This window comes from Pristis pectinata, chromosome 11 (assembly GCF_009764475.1).
Source record: "Pristis pectinata isolate sPriPec2 chromosome 11, sPriPec2.1.pri, whole genome shotgun sequence".
Lineage (NCBI taxonomy): Eukaryota > Metazoa > Chordata > Chondrichthyes > Rhinopristiformes > Pristidae > Pristis > Pristis pectinata.
In genome coordinates, this window is record NC_067415.1 from 14,102,638 (window position 1) to 14,123,660 (window position 21,023).

Consider the following 21,023-nt stretch of genomic DNA (forward strand, 5'->3'; position numbering starts at 1 on the left):
TGAAAGATTCCAAGGTTATTGTTGGAAGAAGAGCTGGAAATTATCCTGGACCAAACTCCTGACACACACCACAGCACAAAAGCATATTGGGCAGAACTTGCTGGGGAACACTGGCAATTTATTGGGAAAGAGCCAGTATTTCCCCCTGCACTCCCAGCAAGTGTCAGCAAGTTCAGGACTACATCGTAAACGTTTGGGGACTGTTTAGGTTTTCACCAGGAGCCACATGTTTGGTGAGTGGTTTTAAGGATATAAAGGAATTTCTGGAAAATTCTTCCAAACACGGCCCCTTAAGGATCAATTAAAGGAATTATTAGTGACCAGTGAAAACCTCTCCATGCCAAGCTGCCACCTCGTTGATATAGAACAGACAAGTGCATTCAGGTGCCACACTGGTGCACTCCATTCCAAAATGCTGTCACAAATCCTCTGCAAGAAGTCAGCTTTTCAATCTTTTGATGTCTCAGGAAATTTTGGGCAGAGTTGCTTTTCAAAAAAAAAACTCTGAAGACCTAATTCAATTTACTTTTATACCAGTGAAACTCTGTGTTGGCAATACATTTTATAAGGAGAACCATGCGTTTGGAAACTGTGCATGCACTAATAGGCAATTGCATTTGTTTGTGAATTCGTTCCAGAATACTTCAGTTATTGATGCGGCTCGATTGCTCAGGGGAACGAAAATAGATTAGTAAATTTGCAGTGGCCAAACAAGTTGGTTTATACAGGTGTTATTATCATCAGCAATTTAGTTGCAATTTATTCCAGAAACCAAAATTTGACGCATTCACCTGAATTATTTTTTTACAAAACCAAATAATACTCAGTTTTGCCAGTGATATAAATGGAAAGTCACCCTTAAAATGAACCAAAAAAAAAACAAGCCCTAAACATGTGTTTATGATTTTTTTAACCTGATACCATATGTTTTTCTCTATAACATTACAGCCTTACAAACATCTCCCCATTATTCCTTATCCAGTTTCTATCTACTGCCATTAATTATCATGAGGTCTGGTTTTTATCATAAAGTGGAACAGTAAAGTGACAAGTATGCTTCATCCTTTTAAGCCTCTAAATATCTAATTTTCAGTTAACTCCTTTCTCTTTGTCTATTTCTTGTTTCATGTTAGCCTTTCTCCGGCTCTTTTCCTTTTGGATCTACTTATTCCTTCCGTGACAGGTGGATTCATACAGCAATGGGCAGATTGCCTGCTCACCTCACTACAAGGATGTCTTGGCAGAAACTAATTGAAGAGAAAACAAATACATTTTAGTGATAAAGTAACTTCTTTGCGAATCCAGGCACAGTAAAAAGCCACAGATTAAGAAGAAGGACTAACTTTGCAGTCAATGGTTCAGAATGACTGGAGCAGGAGGTAGAAAATGAATAACCTAGTGCAACAGGACAAGGGGGCAAATCGTGTTGAAAAGCAAATGACTTGTTGAAAATGTGTGCCATAACGAATGGGAAAATTGGCCAGCAAATTCAAGGGATTAATGAATAGTGTTGTCAATCTCCAGAAGTCACCATTTGCTTTACGCAAATTGTACATTGGTCTTGGGCTTCCTGTTACTTTAAAGAACTTGGTGGCTTTCACTTTAATTGCCATTGAAAGTTAAGCCTGACAATCAAAGTAAATGTCCTTTGATGATGTGATAATGTAAATACCGGTGACACTAGGGTAGAACTAATCTGAGACAAAGTGTTATGAGTTGAAGACTCACTCCAAGGATTGAGTGGATCATTTTGGGAGACTAATGGTTGGAAATTAATCAAAGCTTTCCCCTGTCCTCCATGTGGCATAGCATGGGGGTTAGAATCACGCTGGAGACCAAATAGTTAGCATATCTCTCCTCTCGTCCACACTACTGGACTCACTCAGGCTGCTTCAAAGGGCTGGAAACACTTTGTTGTTCTGCTTCACACCAGCCGAGGCTGGCATATGTTGGACAAATGGGATACTAACCAGAATTAAATTCAACAGATCACACCTGACCTTTTACTTGTGAGCAGCATTGTGGTGCAACTTGTAGAGCTGCTGCCTCATAGTGCCAGAGATCCAAGTTCAATCCAAACCTTGGGTGCTGTCTACGAGGAGTCTGCACGTTCTCCCTGTGATTGTGTGGGTTTCCTATGGGTGCTCTGGTGTCGTCCCACAACCTAAGCCATGTGGGTTGGTAGGTTTATTGACAACTGTAGTTTTCCCCTGGAGTGTACATGAGAGGTAGAATCTTGGGGGGGACGGGAGCAGGGAGTTGATGAAAATGTGGGGAGAATAAGAAATGGGATTAATGTAGGAAACATGTGGCAGGTGAAGGCAACTGGGATTGAGGTAACCTCTTGAGGAATATAGACTTTAGGAGAAAACTTAAGGAAGAAATTAGGAGGGCAAAAGGCGGACATGAAATATCATTGGCAAGTAAGGTTAAGGAGAATCCCAAGACATTCTGTAAGTATATCAGGAGCAAGAGGATAGCCAGGGAAAGAGTAAGTCCCATTAAGGACCAAAGGGCTAATCTATGTGTGGAGCCAGGCGACGTGGGCAAGGTCCTAAATGAATGCTTCTCAAGGGGATTTGAGGGAAAGGTTCTTTTACAGAAAGAGCAGTTGATATCTGAAACTCACTGCCAGAGGAAGTGGTGGAATCAGATACAACCAAGATGTTTAAGAAACATTTAGACAGACACTTAACTAGGGAAAGCGTGGTAGGAGACAGACTTAATGCAGGCAAATGCAATTAGTGTAAATGGACAAAAAGGTCGGCATGAATGTGATAGGCTGAAGTCTGTACTGTGACTTTATGACTCAGTAACTTCCATTATCCCTTGATTCCCTTAAGTATCTGAAATATCTAAAAATCTTATGATTGCTGGTTGATGTCTCTTTCTTAAACAACACCACAAATAACAGATTTCCTGTTTATTCAGCAACCCTTCATGGTTCGAGTTTTACTGTGATGTTGTTGGCTGCTATACTTGGCAAGGCAGCAGTCACAGTAATCCATTGATAATGATGTGCCACGGGACTTTCGAATAAGGTTTTCCATAATTATTTTTCCTTTTTTGTGTGTGTCTTGCAACTGTCCCACACAACTTATTTTTAGCTGTAATTGTGATATGGAATTAATACTGAAATAAACAAAAAACTGCAAGTAGTTCTTACTGTACACCAAGCCACCACCTGGTAATCCTAAATTGTTAATTGTTTTAATTTGCATCAGCCATTAACTTTTGGCAGTGCAGTCAGATGCACAAAGTGAGCTGCTGTTTCATATTTATCACACACAGTTTGATCGTCAAAACTGCAAGGAATCACTTCCAATAAAGCTCCGGGAAATACTTTTGACCAAGTTTGAATTGCTAGTTTTCAATAAGTGTTATATATTGTCTTTATACTAATTTTTCATATGCATTTTTAACAGGTTGGATTGCAATGTTGGGTGCCATATGGTTGCTGGTGCTGGCTGACATTCAAGACTTTGAGATAATACTGCACAGAATAGAATGGGCAACGCTTCTATTTTTTGCTGCATTGTTTGTCCTGATGGAGGTACATGTACACTTGTTATTATTTTTTTTAATTGTTACTTATTTTTTTTAATTGTTAAAGTTAAAATTACATGCTTTAATTTTTTTTCAACCCCATTCTCCAGCCTTCTCCCTGTAACCCTCAATCCTTTTACTAATAAACTCAATGGAAATCAGAAGGTTGGGGGGGGGGGTGGATCTCACTGAAACCTACCGAATGCTGAAAGGCCTGGATAGAGTGGGTATGGAAAGGATATCTCCATTAATGTCCAGAATCCAAGGGCACAGCCTCAAAATAAAGGGACATCCCTTTAAAACTGAGATGAGGAGGGATTTCTTTAGCCTGAGGGTGGTGAATCTGTGGAATTCGTTGCCATAGAGGGCTGTGGAGGCCAAGTCATTGTGTGTATTTAAGGCAGAGATTAATAGGTTCTTGATTGGTGAGGGGGGCTCAGGGTTACAGGGAGAAGACAGGAGAATGAGGTTGAGAAAAAAAATCAACCATGATTGAATGGCGGAGCAAACTCAATGGGCCCAATGGCCTAATTCTGCTCCTATATCTTATGGTCTTAATTGTAATCAGTAAGAAACTGCACCAGTTGGAGTTCCCAATGGACATGAACTCTCAGGACGGTGACAGTCTGGTGTAGTACTCAGGAACACAACCAACTGTTCAATGGATTATGCAATGCATAACCACATCTGTGCAAAAGGGTAGACATTTGTCCTTTGTTCTAACAAACAACCTGCTGGAGGAACGCAGTGGGTCGAGCAGCATCCGTGGGGGTGGGGGTGGGGGTGGGGGTGTGGTGTGGGGGGGGTGGGTAGGGATGAAGTTTTGGGTCGAAACCTTGCATCAGGACTGAGAGTGGAGTGGGGAAATAGCCAGTGTAAAGAGGAGAGGGGGAGTGGTGAGACCGAGGTATTGTCTTCTGTTTATGTTTCACATACAATAGAGCCTATAGAGTTGTGGAGTTGTAGTGACACACTGCGATTCAACCTACTGAATTGGCACAAACCATCAACTAGCCACTATTACATGAATCCTACCTGAACCCATTTTATTCTCTCCACATTTCCATCAGCTGTATGACTCTATGACTAACTCCCTCCCCCAAATTCTACCACTCACCTACACGCTAGGAGCAACTTACAGTGACCAATTAACCTCTGAATCACATTTTTTAGGACACGGGAGAAAACTAGAGTACCCCAAGGAAAGCCAGGTACTGAGAGTCAGAATTGAACCCTGTTTGCTGGGGCTATGAAGCAGTAACTTTAGCTGTACCACTGTACCACCTCTATGTGTGTCTCTGCTTCTGAAATTTGGCTCCATGCACTTCAATGGAACCAAATCTTGAAAGCAGACTAGAACAGTCAGAGGCTTCCATACTCTGCATTTAACATGTGAAACTAAGATTGAATTCCTGAATACTTTAGCATTGCGTTGGGTTAATTTCAGGGAACTTTACGGTGAAGTGGGAATGGGTACCTGTGCTGATTTAGATGGCACAGTAAAATTCACTGAAGGAAATAATGATTGTCAAATGGACAATGAATAATTGAATTAAATGGATAACAGTCTGGCACATGGAGGGAATACAGAAAGGTGACTCAGAGCCAGGTGAGGATGCATTCAGGGACTATTTATCGAGAATAGAGTGTGCAAGGTAGAATTTATGAAATGATTATTATTTGAAGGTTCACGTAACAGGCATTGAAAATGTCTGCAAGCACTAGGTTGAGAGATGATGTCAACCTGTCTGGAGCTAGTGCAGGAAATGGCATAAGGAAATGAGTAATAGTAATTATGGAGGAGACCTGTCAGTGAAACTACATGGTGCCTATGAGCAGAACTGAGCCAGACCATTTACTGTTATTATATCCATCTGTAATGAAGGATGTAATAACAGAACACCTTGATAAAAATAATAGGATTTAGCAGAGTCAGCACAGATTTATGAAAGTAAAATCATGTTTGAATAATGTACTGAAGTACTTTAAGGATGCGACCAGTAGAATAGATATGGATGTGGTGAATTTTGAAATTTCTGAAGGATTTCAATTAGATCCCACGCAGGAGGTTGGTTGGTGTTGGGGATAATGTACCAATGTGGAATGAAAATTGGTTAACCTACAGGTATCAAGAAGTGGGAATAATTGGATCATTCTGAGAATGCCAGGCTGTAACTAATCAGGTAATGCAGGGATTGGTGCTGGTCCTCAGCAATTCACAGTCAATATTAAGAATTTGTCTAAGGGATCAAATCTCACATTTTCAAGTTTCTTGTAATGCAAAACCTGGTGGGATTCTGAGTAGGGTGGAGGATGTAACGAGGCTTCAAGTGGATGACAGCTACTTCCCTTCAATCATTCGGTTCTTGAACCAACCGGCACAACCCTAATCACTACCTCAGTATAGCAACACTATGACCACTTTGCACTACAATGGACTTTGTTTCTTTTTGTTCTAATTGTATTCTTTCTTGTATAGTTCTGTATAAATTTTGTTTAATATATGTTTTTCTTGTGAATGTTGTGTATCAGATGCTATGTGCCTGTGATGCTGTAAGTTTTTCATTGCATGTGTGCATGTACTAGTGCATATGACAATAAACTCGACTGTTACTTTGACTTTGAAGCTATGGGCAAGAACTTGGCAGACAGAATATAATGTGGAAAAATGTCGTTATCTGTTGTGGTGCATCAATCAGGAAAGCCAAGTATTTTTTAAATGGTGAGAGACTGGGTAATGTTGGTATTCAAAGGGACCACTGGTATCCTTGTACACAAGTTGCCAAGGGTCAAATATGTATATCTAACAAACAATTAGGAAGGCATATGGTATGTTTGCTTTTATTACAAAAGGATTTGAGGACAGAATTAAAGATGTCTTGGTGAGATCACACCTGGAGTATTGTGTTCAGATTTGGTTTCTTCATCTAAAAAAAGGATAGACATCCATAGAAGGAGTGCAGCAAATATTCATTGGACTAATTCCAGGGATGGCAAGTTTACCATATGAGAACAGATTAGGTAGACTAGGTCAGTATTCTCTAAAGTTCAGAAGAATTAAAGAACACTTGATGAAAGTTACAAAGTTCTTACAGAGCTCAACAGGCTGAATGCAGGGAAGATGGATTTAAATATTGAATGATAATGCAGAATGACAATGATAATCCCTCCGCCATCTGCCTATCATCCCTCCTCAACTGGATCCACCTATCACCTGCCAAATCTTGTTCCACCCTTTCCTTCTCCTTTTTATACTGGCTATCTCCCCTCTGTCTTTCAGTCTAGATGAAGAGTCTTGTCCTGAAACGTCGACAGTCCATTTCCCTCCATAGATGCTACCTGATCCACTGACTTCCTCCATATTTTCAATATGCCACAAGATTCTGAGACCATAAGACATAGGAGCAGAATTAGGCCATTCAACCCTTTGAGTCTGTTCCGCCATTCGATCAAGGTTGATTTATTTTTCCCTCTCAACCCCACTCTCCTGCCTTCTCCCCGTAACCTTTGACACCCTTACTAATCAAGAATCTGTTGACCTCTGCTTTAAATATACCCAATGACTTGACTTCCACAGCCGTCTGTGGCAATGAATTCCACATGTTCACTGCCCTCTGGCTAAAGAATTTCCTCCTCGTACTGAATCATGGCATCAGCACTATTTTGTTTAATGGCAATTAGGGATGGGCAATAAATTTTGGCTTTGCCAGCAATGCCCAGATCCTGAAAAATGAAGAAATAAAAAAAATAGTCACTAAATGCTGACATGCTATGAAATCCAGATTCAAAAATGATGAGCCGATGAGTCGAATTAATAATTCGAGTACATAAAGTGTCTTTGTGCTAAAAGTTTTCATGATGACCTAATGCCTCAATATACACAAAAAAGGCCAACAAGTTTGATATTCTCAGGAGGGAGGGTGAGTAGCCAGATGTCGTGGTCCACATAGGGACCAATGATGTGGATAGCAAGGAGGAGGGGGTCCTGCAAAGAGAGTTTAGAGAATTAGGTGCAAAGTTGAAGGACAGGACCTCCAAGGTTGCAATCTCAGGATTGCTACCCGTGCCACCAGCTAGTGAGGCTAGAAATAGGAGGATCATGCAGCTAAATATGTGGTTAAGGAGATGGTGCAGGAGGGAGGGCTTCATGGTTCTGGACAATTGGGCCTTGTTTCAGGGAAGGTGGGACCTGTTACAACGGGGCAGTTTGCACCTGAACTGGAGAGGGACTAACATACTTGCGGGTAGGTTTGCTAGTGCTGCTCCGGGGGGTTTAAACTAGATTTGCAGGGGGAGGGGAACCAGAGTGTTAGAGCAGATAGTGAGGTGGAGGAGGAAAAAGGTCAAGTGAGGACTGCAGGTATCGACAGAAATCAAAGGTTTGTACGTGATAGAAATGTTCTCAGGTGCATCTATTTCAATGCAAGAAGTATTGTAGGTAAGGCAGATGAGCTTAGGGTGTGGATTGGCACGTGGGATTACGACATTATTGCAATTAGTGAGACTTGGATGCAGGAAGGGCAGGACTGGCAGCTTAATGTTCCGGGGTTCCGTGTTTCAGACATGATGGAGGGGGAGGGATGAAAGGGGGAGGAGTGGCATTACTAGTCAGGGAAAATATCACAGCTGTGCATAGACAGGACAGCCCGGAGGGCTCATCTACAGAGGCCATATGGGTGGAGCTGAGGAACAGGAAAGGTGTGGCCACACTAATAGGGTTGTATTATAGACCGCCCAATAGTTAGACAGAATTGGAGGAACAAATCTGTAGTGAGATAGCAGACTGATATAAGAAACAGAAAGTTGTAATAGTAGGGGATTTTAACTTTCCACATATTGACTGGGACTCCCACACTGTGAAAGGCCTGGATGGCTTGGAATTTGTCAAATGTGTTCAGGAAAGTTTTCTAAATCAACATATAGAGGTACCAACAAGAGAGAATGCAATATTTGATCTCCTATTGGGGAACCAGACAGGTCAGGTGACAGAAGTATGTGTAGGTGAGCTTTTTGGGTCCAGTGACAATAATGTCATTAGTTTCAAGTTAATTATGGATAAGGATGGGTCTGGTCCTCAAGTTGAGGTTCTAACTTAGAGAAAGGCCAATTTTGTGGAAATGAGAAAGGATCTAGGAAGAGTGGATTGGGATAAGTTGTTTTCTGGCAAGGATGTGTTCAGTAGGTGGAAGGCCTTCAAAGGCAAAATTTTGAGAGTGCAGAGTTTGCATGTTCCTGCCAGGATTAAAGGCAAGGTTAACAAGCATAGGGAACCCTGGTTTCCAAGGGATATTGGCAATCTGGTTAAGAAAAAGAGAGAGGTGTATAGCAGGTATAGGCAACTAGGTAGAAATGACGTACTTGAAGAGTATAGAAAAAGTAAGAAAATACTAAAAAAGGAAATCAGGAAGGCAAAAAGAAGACATGAGGTTGCTTTGGCAGATAACGTGAAGGTAAACCTGAAGGTTTTCTACAAGTATATTAAGAGTAAAAGGATAGTAAGGGACAAAATTGGTCCCCTAGAAAATCAGAGTGGTCGTTTATGTGTGGAGCCTCAGGAAATGGGGGAGATCTTAAACAGTTATTTTGCATCAGTATTTACTCAGGAAACTGGCATAGTGGATATGGAAGGAAGGGAAACAAGCAGTAGTGTCATGGAACATATAGAGATTAAAGAGGAGGAGGTGCTTGCTGCCTTACAGCGAATAAAGGTAGATAAATTCCCCGGGCCCGATAAGATATTTCCTTGGACATTGAGAGAGACTGGTGTAGAAATTGCAGGGGCCCTGGCAGATATATTTAAAATGTCCTTAGCCACTGGTGCAGTGCCGGAGGACTGGAGGGTAGCTCATGTTGTTCTGTTGTTTAAAAAAGGATCTAAAAGTAAACCAGGTAATTACAGGCCAGTGATCCTGACATCAGTAGTAGGTAAATTATTGGAAGGTGTTCTGAGAGATTGAACATGCAAGTATTTGAACAACCAAGGGCTGATTAAGGATAGTCAGCATGGCTTTGTGCATGGTAGATTGTGTTTAACGAATCTTGTAGAGCTTTTCGAGGAAGTTACCAAGAAAGTAGATGAAGGAAAGGCTGTGGATGTTGTATATATGTTGTAAGGCCTTTGATAAGGTCCCACATGGGAGGTTAGTTCAGAAGGTTCAGACACTAGGTATCCATGGAAAGGTTGTAAACTGGATTTGAAATTGGCTGTGTGGGAGAAGACAGAGAGTGGTAGTGGATGATTGTTTCTCAGACTGGAGGCCGGTGACTAGTGGTGTGCCTCAGGGATCTGTGCTGGGCCCATTGTTGTTTGTTGTCTATATCAATGACATAGATGATAATGTGGTAAATTGGATCAACAAGTTTACTGATGACACTAAGATTGGAGGCGTTGTGGACAGCGAGGAAGGCTTTCAAAGCTTGCAGAGGGATCTGAACCAACTGGAAAAATGGTCCAGAAAATGGCAGATGGAATTTAATGCAGACAAGTGTGAGGTGTTGCATTTTGGAAGGACAAATCAAGGTAGGACATACACAGTAAATGGTAGGGCACTGAGGAGTGCAGAGGAACAAAGGGATCCAGGAGCTCAGCTACATAATTCCCTGAAAGTGGCGTCACAGGGTTGTAAAAAAGGCTTTTGGCATCCTGGCATTTATAAATCAAAGTATTGAGTATAGGAGTTGGGATGTTATGGTGAGGTTGTATAAAACATTGGTGAGGCCAAATTTGGAGTATTGTGTGCAGTTCTGGTCACCTAACTATAGGAAGGATATCAGTAAGATTGAAAGGGTGCAGAGAAGATTTACTAGAATGTTGCCAGGTCTTCAGGAGTTGAGTTACAGGGAAAGATTGAACAGGTTAGGACTTTATTCCTTGGAGCGCAGAAGAATGAGGGGAGATTTGATAGAGGTTTACAAAATTATGAGGGGTATAGACAGAGTAAATGCGAGTAGGCTCTTTCCACCTAGATTAGGAGAGTTAAGTATGAGAGGACATGGCTTTAGGGAGAAAGGGGAAAGGTTTAGGGGGAACATTAGAGGGAACTTCTTCACTCAAAGAGTGGTGGGAGTGTGAAAAGGGCTGCCATCTGATGTAGTAAATGCGGGCTCACTCTTAAGAATAAATTGGATAGATACATGGATGAGAGAGGTCTGGAGGGTTATGGACTGGGTGCAGGTCAATGGGACTAGCGGAATAATGTTTCGGCACAGACTAGAAGGGCCGAATGGCCTGTTTTCTGTGCTTTAGTGTTCTATGGTTCTATGGTTCATTCCCATCACAAGTTAGTATATCAGCATTCATCGATCCAGGAATTTGAGCTAAGGACTTTAAAGTCAAGAGCTGTGGAGTATAAAAAGATATATCAATGTTGGTAACCATGAAACTGCTGGATTGTTCTTTCAAAACCTATCTGATTCACGAATGTCCTTCAGGAAATGAAATTTGCCATCCCTCCTCATCTGCCTTATGTGGAACTCCAGGCCTGTGTCACCAAACCTGCCAAGTCCAAGGGCAATTAGTGATTGACAATAAAGTGTTGCTGGATGCCACCTATATCCTGTGAATGAATAAAAAAGGTCAACAGGTGATCTGGCTGAATATGTAATGTGACTGTGTTAAGCTTCCCTCTCATTGATTGGGAACAAATTTTTGACTGATTATGGGCTATTTGGATTTTGAAGAGTTTAATTTCCTGACCTGAAGTTGGGACCATGAATGTGGAGGATAACAACTAGCGAAAGTGATCACATTTTTGGGTGAAAGTTATGGGGAAAATTAAAAAAATGGCATGTTAGAAATGAAAGAAAAATGTTAGAGTAGCAGTTAGTGTAACACTATTACAGCGCCAGCGACCCGGGTTCAATTCCGGCCACTGTCTGTAAGGAGTTTGTTCGTTCTCCCTGTGTCTGTGCGGGTTTCCTCCAGGTGCTCTGGTTTCCTCCCACATTCCAAAGACGTACAGGTTAGGAAGTTGTGGGCATGCTATATTGGCGCCGGAAGCGTGGCGACACTTGCGGGCTGCCCCCTAGAACACTCCATGCAAAAGATGCATGTCACTGTGTGTTTCAATGTACATGTGACTAATAAAGGTATCTTCTCTTTTAAAAAATTGGTTGAGGAAATGAGGTAAAATTGATGGAAAGGTATGATGAAGTGTTTCAGTTTTAATTAAACCTGTTTTAAGTCTGTTTTAGCTGTTCATAACGCATCAAGGTATCTATTCCTGAAATCTAAGCTGCTCTGTCACTGTATTTGTTTTTGCTTCTCAGCAGGTGAACTGAAAGTGGGGATGATTGCTCCAAGAAGCCTGTAAATGCTCACAACTTGACAGATGCTTCTAACACCAAATTGAGAGCTATAGATCCTTGAGGAAGGCTCTTTGACCAAAGTGCTAAGCCCATGCTGAGATCTACTAAAGGGGAAAACTGTGTAACTAGTGGTGTCACATTAACTGAAACAGGACAAATTTACCAAAAGTACAAGCAGTCACCTGCTGACCCCATCTTTGCAGAGAGCAATCAGGCCATCTTGTCTTGCACTGACCTGATCTATTTCTTGATTTTGCACTTATTTTACCATTTCTATTTTAGGCACTGGCCAACTTGCAATTGATTGACTACATCGGAGAACAGACTGCCGTTCTGATAAAGGTAACTCCTAACTGCTTGAGTGAAAGTGCTCAGAAAACAACTTGCTGCATCTGCCCCTATGTACCCAAAGACTGACTGATCTCAGAGCTGCCACTGTGCTTTTTAGATCACATTTATCCTGAATGAAATAATCAGAAACCATATAATGAGAGGGATTCTCTGACCATGCTGGCTGTGGCTCACCAAGAGGAGGAAAAGAAGGGTCTCCCGGATAGTGAAAGAAAGGGAGAATAAAATATATCAGGAAAAGTGGGTTTATGATACAGGCTTATCATATTACAGTGGAGAACCACGCTGAAGACATAAAATACGGACAAGATCGAAACAAATAAGAAGGGGCCAAGGAAGTATATAAGGACATAAGTAGGAGAAACAGGAATGGACCATATGGCTCCTCCAGCCATCTCCCCTATTTATTGAGACAATGACCTCTGCCTCAAGTCCACTTACCTGCCCAATGTTCATATTGTCTGAAGCTTTGAAAAGTCCACAAACCTCTCAAATATGTTCAATGACTGAGCATCTACAACACTCTGAAGTAGAAAATTCCAAAAATTCAGAATCTTCTAAAGAGGGAAAGCTAAACTCATTTTTTAAAAAATTCATTCTCATAATCAGGACTTCGCTGACTTTGATTGTCTATTCCTAATCACCTCTAAACTGAGCATGTATTTAATCATTATACTAGGTCTGGACTCACATCGACACCAAAGTAGGGAAAGACAATCGTTTGCCATCCTGGAAGGATGGTAATGAACTAGATGTCTTTTTATAGCAACACATTTCTTTAATAGTTACCACTATGGAAACTGGCTTTTTTGTTTAAATTCCAGATTGAGTTAATTATTTGAATTGAACTTCCCCAGTTGCTGTGGTGGGATTTGAACTCATGTCCCTGGATCTATTGTACAGAACTCAGGCTGTTGGTCCAGTAACAACCACCATGCTAGATTAGCAGTAAAAGGAGTAGAAACCAAAACGATCTCTGTGCGGAGGTAAAGTGCTTGGCTGAGATACTAAATGAACATACTACAAGATGAGATAACTGGAGATATTGGGTAGGTTAACATGAATTTAAGGGGTTTTTAAATGGGCTCTAAGTGGAAAGTTATCCTGACCACATGGAAAGCATCCCAGGTTGTTGGAAGAAGGAGGGAGGAGAAATGCAGATGCTCTGAGCACAGTCTTCCAATACTCTTTATGAGAGTGATACTAGAAAACTGGGAAATTGCAATTACTCCTGTCCAAAATAGAGAGAGGGATCAATCTGGCAATAACAATCTGGTCAATTTAAATTCAAAAATGGCAGTTTGGGAATTGGAAATTCATCCTTCACAAATCACCAAAAAATTTGAGATACAGAATAAAAATTTGCTCTTGGATAATTTATGTGTTATAAATAAAAACAAAATGCATCAAGAAAACTGAATTAGTTTACTGAGGACAATGATTGCAGGCTGCCAGTTCACAGCAGAAGGCCACTTAAGGGATTTGGTTTGGAGACTTTTAGAAATAATGACAATGGAATAAGACTATTAGCAAAGGAAGTCAGCATAGATTTATTGCATTGAGAATGATGAAGACCGTGAACCCTGAGAGTTCATGAAGTGATTGTGGATGATGTATATAACTTTTAAAATGTATTTGATATAGTACCATCTTGTTTGCAAAATTGAAGCCCACGGTATTTTGATCACTGCTTTTGCTTTATATGCATTAATGATGAGGACTTGGGCATGATTTCAAAGTGTGAAATTGGCAGGTTTTCTGAAAAATGCAATAAACAATGAGGACTCTAGTGTTAGACTACAGAAAGGCACCAAGAGATCGCAAAATGAAAAGCATGGCATGAAATTTAATGTGAGGTATTGTTTCTTGAAAATAAATAATTTAAATATTTTCTTTGAGGAGATTATTTCTTAATTATAAACTCTTTAAGAGGTGGGATACCATGTGATGAAACATGAAATGTATCCAATCAGAGTTGGCAACCCTACCACACATGTTGCAATCCTCTAGGATTGCTCTGGAGTCTCTGGGAAATTAAGATTTATCTCCAGGACATAGCCTCAACCATGCCAGAAGAAGAATCGTTAGATATTAAAAATAGTAGTTTTTTTATGTGCAGTATCTTTGAACGGTTCTGTTTACCATTTCTAAAACTATTGACTGGTTATTGACTAGTTATAAAACTTATCCAGACTGGTTGGGTCAAAGGGTCTGTATCCATGCTGTATGCTCTATGACTCTATTGGAATTTGGAAGAGAATCTGTTTAGGTGAAAGGTCAGAATTATTCCATTCTGCATTCCAATTTGGTTGTAAGGAAAGCAGTTGAGAAGGTGTGGCAATATAGGGACACTCATATGGGACAACTAACATTTGAAACAAAAGATGATAAGTGGAACTAGATCGGTGGTGGGTGAGGGTGGGGGTGGGGGTGGTGATGGTGATGGGATGATGGGTAGATGGAGCCAGGTGGGGGGAAGGGGTTGGGGAAGTGTTGAAACAGAGGCTTGGTTGGTGATAGGTGGAAACACAAGAAAAGAAGAAGGAAAAAAATAGGCAGATGGAGCCAGCGGGAGAGGGGAGGGGGAAGGGGGCAGAAGCAGGTGGGTAATAGGTGGAACCAGATAAGGGAGGGATGATGGGCAATGGAACAGGTGGGTGGGGGGAGGTATAGAAATGTTGAACCAATGGAGAAGAACCCCAGGTAGATAGGTATTTGGGTGATAGGCAGTTGGAACCAGGTAGGGGAAGGTGATGAGTCTAGGTAATGAGGTGGGGGGTGGGGAGCTAGGGAGAGAGGGACCCTAGGTGGACTGGTGGGAGTAGGAAAGGAGCATGGGAGTGGGTTACCTGAAATTGGAAATTTCAATGTTCATACACTGGGCTGTAGGCTATCCACACAGAATAAAAGATGCTAGATCCTAGTGGGGTGAAAGGTGAGGACAAAGGGAACACTATCTCAATTTTTTCTGGGGAAAGGGGTGGGGAAGCGGTTGAGAACATGGGGGCAGGGCAACTGGAGGTAGGAATTCATGAAATGGAACCTCTGGGAATCCATTTACCACAGTCAGTAGCTCTGGCCAAGTAAGTCTTGGGTTGGTGCACGCATTGTCATGTCACTTAACCCTGATCTCCATACCTTAACATTTTTTAACAGGTATCCAGTGCAGCTACTAAGATCAGCAGTTACTATCTCATCCCTCAGGAAGGAGGCATATTGAGCAATGTGATAGCAGAGTATTAAGTTGTTGGCCTGATTTAAATTGCCAGGCAGGTAGGGCTAAGAACAGACTATTAATTGCTCAAGGAGCTCATCACTTCCCATTGCCAAACAGATGCTCTGAATCAAATACATTGACAATGCCTGGGGTTCTCCTGAAATATTTTAGTTAGCCTGACCCTGACTGACCGCAATTAACTCTGACCAGCCATGTGGACTGTTGGCAACAGCCCTTAAATCTGCAAAGACAAAATCATTCTTAAAACAAAGTGACAGGATCTTTAAAGATGATACTTTGCCAACACCCCACTATAGATCACACAGTTTGTGGCTCAGCCACCTTCACTGCTGCATTAAGGCATTAATTATTGCCCTGAACATATTTACTGATGTTCCTACAAGCCAGAGATCACTGAACCTGTGAAACTGACCTGAAATTAACAAGTAGGTTCAAAAGGAAATTGCACATTTAAATTGTGTTAATTTATGTTAGATCTGCAGCATTACTGTTATGTTACGCCATCTGGTAAACTGCATTACTGAAGCACCGATGTACTAGAGGTTTGTGCACAAGCCAAGACCTGCTACAGGAGGAGACAGAATGGGCTGTGGTTTCAGAAAAACAGATCTTCTTCAAAACAGTGATGTGGAATCTATTGTGTCCACCAGAGAGGGCAAATTGGACCCAGGTTTAAAACTCTATCTGAAATACTCTCCCTCCTACAGAGGAATATTTCCATAATACTGCCACAATATTTTAGGAGAGTGAGTCCTGAACAGAACCTGTATCATCTTGATTTAGAGTTGTGCTGTGGTATAGCTTAGAAGCAGGCCATTCAGCTCACCATTCCTCTATAAGACCACCATGGTGATGGTGATCTGATAAAGGTCTACAGTGATCTTATAGAGGTTCACCGTGATCTTATAGAGGTGTATAAAATCATGAGGGGCATGGATGGGGTGAATGCCCACCGTCTTTTTCCTAGGGTTGGGGAAACAGGAACTTGACAGTATAGGTTTAAGATGAGAGGGAAAAGACTCTCATTAAAGCAACCTCCGCTGCCTACAATACTCTAAATTCCGTTGCCTACAGATTGTATACCCGTGGGGGCAGTACTGTTGAGAGAAAAACTTCCTGTAGGAACGCAGCTCCACTTATAATATGGGATTCAATGGGAAAAAAGCGTTTGCATAATGGAAAATTGTGATATGAATGGTTTTCTCCGAATGCAACCCTTCCATAATGTGGGGTTACATCGTAGTTTGTTTTAAATTCTCAGTGTGTTACGGGGAAGAGAATTGGAATGTATAATACCTCATCATTTATATTGTCTGTTTAGTTCAGTATTGTTGGTCAAATTTGGATATTTGCAAGTGGTCTTCCTGTAGATGTAAGTACTGAATTATTTTTAATTAAATCAATCAGATCAGCACAATACATTTCTTATTTCTCTTGCCTAGATCTATCTTTGGATTCCATACTTACTCTGTCTTGTAGCAACATCATACTGAGGCAAAATTTGACAGATGCTGGAAATATATTAAATACAAGCAGAAAATGCTGGAAATACTCAGCAGGTCAGGCAGCATCTGTCAGTAGAAAAGTAGTAATGCTTTCGATCAAAGACCCGAATTCACTAGGTTTATGATGATGAGTCACTAACTTGAATTGTTGATTGTGTGTGCCTGACCTACTGAGCGTTTCCAGGAAAATTTATACCCATTGGGATTTTATCAGTTAATTTTTCTACACTAATGCCCCATCTTTTATTTTCTCTTTACTTTAGTCTGTTCCAGAAGACCAGCGACTTGCAATTGCTCTAATCCTAGTCATTTGGGTTAGTGCCCTAGCAAGTTCCCTGATAGATAATATTCCTTTCACAGCAACCATGGTAAGTCAAATCTTGGACAAAAAAAAGCTTCAGTCAATATAAGTTCTGAATTCAACTTTCTACATTGTATCTCAGTATTTTTCCTTTTGGTTACCATGCCAACTTCAAGCAAACCCATTCAACTCAAACCCATCTTTAGTGTCTGCTTAAACAGGATAGTTTCTGAGAATATTTAACAGCAGAGAAATAAATTAAAATGAATTGAAGAAATGCAATTCGTATGGATAGACCACATTTATCGATAGCAAAATATTTCCCTTGTATGACGAAACTTCAAATTTATCGCTTTGTTATGTAATGTACCAAGGGAGCCTCTTCAAACTGACACATTGCCTCCTTTCACTAGTAAATTACTTGCTTCAATAATATTGGGAGGACCAAAACTGTTGCCTTTTTTGTTGTGTCGCAAACTCTGCTTCCTGGCTATTAACTTTGTACATCTCTTGGACAACTGTCTGACACAGGACCCAATCAATCAAAATCTCACTATTAAATCTAGTCATAACTTGAGCTTCTGGCCATACAATTGTGCCATAAATAAAACTACTCATTTCTTCCTCTGCAAATTCCCTTGTTTTAGCTCTTCCATACCTCTATTACCTTTGTACTTGACAATTCCAATGCCCTCCAAACCAGCATCCCTTAGGTCTATGGTCTGTATACTTAAGATCATTCCATTTCTCTACCAAATGCCCCAAGTCACATCCTGTTCCATCAACCCCCTGCTTATATAGGATCTTAGTTAAGCAATTCCTCAATTTCAAGATTCTTGCCCGTATTTTCGAATCCCTCCATAATCTTGCCCCTTTCTATCCCTATGATCTCATTCAACCCCTTTAATCCTTTGAGATATCTGTGCTTCTCTAATTCTCGTCTCTTGTTCGTCATACAGTCATAGAGTTACTCAGCACGTAAGTTGGCCCTTCAGCCCAACTCATCCATGCTGACCAAGTTGCCTACTTGAGTTAGTCTCATTTCCCCACATTTGGCCCATATCTCTCTAAACCTTTCCTATCTATGTACTCATCTCTGAATTTAATTGCTCCATCTTTGGTGGCTGTGATTTCAGCTGTCAAGATCATAAATTCATTAAGCCCTTCCCTACTCTCCTTTAAGTTATTCCTAAAAACCTATTGGTTTTGCCAAGGCTCCAGCCATCTGTCCCATTTCTCCTTACATGGCCTGATCCCACTTTACCTTGTTTGATAACCCTGCAATGAAGCAGGTTTGATGTTTTCACTATGTTACAGCTATTTTACAAATGGAAATTGTTGTCGTAGTAAATTACCTTGCTTTGTGCATACTTTTACTGCCTGTCACTAGTAAATTATTTCCTTCTCTTGTACAAAGATGTCCCTGTATATTAAATTGACCTCACCACAGTTCAGCTCTGCATTATTTCAAAAAAATCGCTTTCAGCTGAATTTCTAAAGAAGTAATTGAAGTGAAGTCAAATTCTCTTTTATAGTGCATATTTTCTTTTATGGACATATCTGGTCACTGATTATATACTCTACATGTCTTGACCTATTTTTATAATGACACAAAAAGAGGCCATTCAGCCCATCAGGTCCATGTAGTTCCAAGGGGAGCAATCCTGTTAATCTCATTCCTTCACTCCTTATTTCCCTGTACCTCTTTATTCTCTCTCACGCATTCCCATCTCCATTTTGCCATTAACCTCCACTAAGTGGTAATTTATATTGGCCAATTAATCTACAAGCACATTATTGGGATGTGGGAGGAAACCAGAACTCCGAGCATAATCACACATGTTCATGGGGATAGGATGCAAATTCCACACAGACATCGCCTGAGGTCAGAGTCAAACCTGGGTCCTTAAGTATGGTACAGTGGTTTAGTGGTTAAGTTACCCGACTAGCAACCAAAGTTCAGGACTGTTGATGGAGAGATACATACAGTTATATAGCACCGAAACAGGTCCTTCGGCCCATCTGGTCCATACTGACCAAGATATCCATCCAAGCTAGTCCCATTTGGTCCATATCCTTCTAAACCTTACCTCTCCATGTACCTATCCAATGGTCTTTTTAAAGTTGTTATTGTACCTGCCTCAACCATTTCCACTGACAGCTCATTCCATATACGTACCACCCTCTTTGTAAAAAAAGTTGCTCCTCAAGTTCCTATTAAATCTTTCCTCTCTCATCTTAAACCTATGCCCTCTAGTTCTGGATTCCCCAACTCTGGGAAAGAGACTGAGTGCATTCGGCCTATCTATGCCCCTCATGATTTTATACACCTCTATAAGATCACCCCTCAGTCTCCTATGTTCCAAGGAAGGAAGTCCTAGCTTGTCCAACCTCTCCCTATAACTCAGCCCCTCGAGTCCTGGCAACATTCTTGTAAATCCTTTCTGCATGTTTAAATTCCATAATGGTAGCCAGGAATTAAAAAATCCAAGTTTCTAAATAAATCTGGAATTTTTCAAAAAACTATAATGGAGCTACCAGATAGTTATAAAAACTAATGTGAGTCACTACTGTCCTCAGAGGGAAGGATATTGAACACTTTTACTTAGTTTTGCCTTTGTGATATACCAGAACCACCAATGTTGTTGACTCTTCACAGCCTTCTCAACTCTGGGCCAGTGAAAGACGGACAATAAATGCTGCCATTGCCAGTGATGTCTACATCCTATGAATGAATTAAAAGAAAATATGGATTATTGCTGTCCTGCTGACATTCTGGTTTTAACCAGAAATGGTATTGTGTTGGTGATTAGAGTCAGACAGTTCTACAGCATGAAAAAGAGAACCTTTGGCCGAATTTGTCCATGCTGACCAAGTTGCCTACCTGAGCTAGTCCCATTTGTCCATGTTTGGCCCATATCCTGCTGAACCGTTCCTCTCCATATACATGTCCAAATGCCTTTTAAATGTGATTATACCCACTGCTACCACTTTCTCTGACAGTTCATTCCATATACTCACCACCCTCTGTTTGGAAAAGTTGCCTCTCAGGACCTCCTTAGATCTTTCCCCTCTCACAAACTCTATGCCTTCTAGTTTTAGACTCCCCTACCCCGGGAAAAGGACTGTGAACATTCATTTATCTATGCCCCTCATGATTTTATATGCCACTATAAGGTCACCTCTTAGCCTCTTACACTCCAGGGAAAATAACCCCATCTTCTCTTAATAATTCAAACGCTGAAGCTCCAGTAACATCCTTGTGAACCTTTTTTGTCCCCTTTCCAGCTTATGACATCCTCCCCATAGCTGGGTTACCAGAAATGTGCACAATACTTCATTGATTTGAATTTTGTTGTATTAGTTTCATGGCTCCATTGTCTCCCCTCTTCCACCCCCCATGCCGCCTCTGACTTTAATTGTTTGCAGCTATATTAAAACGTGGAAGAGACAATTTGAGAGAATTTACACATAGATGATCACCTCCAGAGGAAAGTGAGCTGAAAAGTTCTCTTAAAACTACTTATGAATATGTGTAAAACAATTCATTTTGATAATTGCTGATTAGTTGACTGGTGTCACTCAGTAAAATAATCTTATTTAAAGGCCTGGTACAAAGACATGGGATCTGCTCACTCTTGTGTTTTGACATTTCTAACTGATGCCGAGCATCGGTTAAACTGCACAGACCCATAGATTTTAATTGCTTCTAACACAATGATTTTATAGTATGTTGAACTCTACTGGATCGAAATAGGTCCCAACTGTCTTGTAT

At 40.9% G+C, this 21,023-nt stretch overlaps 1 protein-coding gene across 1 annotated transcript in view; it reads left to right on the plus strand.

The window, feature by feature from the left end:
- oca2 (oculocutaneous albinism II) overlaps window positions 1–21,023 on the plus strand; it is a 328,581-nt gene that overhangs the window by 245,317 nt on the left and 62,241 nt on the right. The window contains exons 19-21 of the mRNA XM_052026515.1: window positions 3,426–3,553; window positions 12,136–12,195; window positions 17,211–17,315. Of these exons, the coding sequence (XP_051882475.1) occupies window positions 3,426–3,553; window positions 12,136–12,195; window positions 17,211–17,315 (293 nt within the window). The remainder of the gene's footprint in view (window positions 1–3,425; window positions 3,554–12,135; window positions 12,196–17,210; window positions 17,316–21,023) is intronic.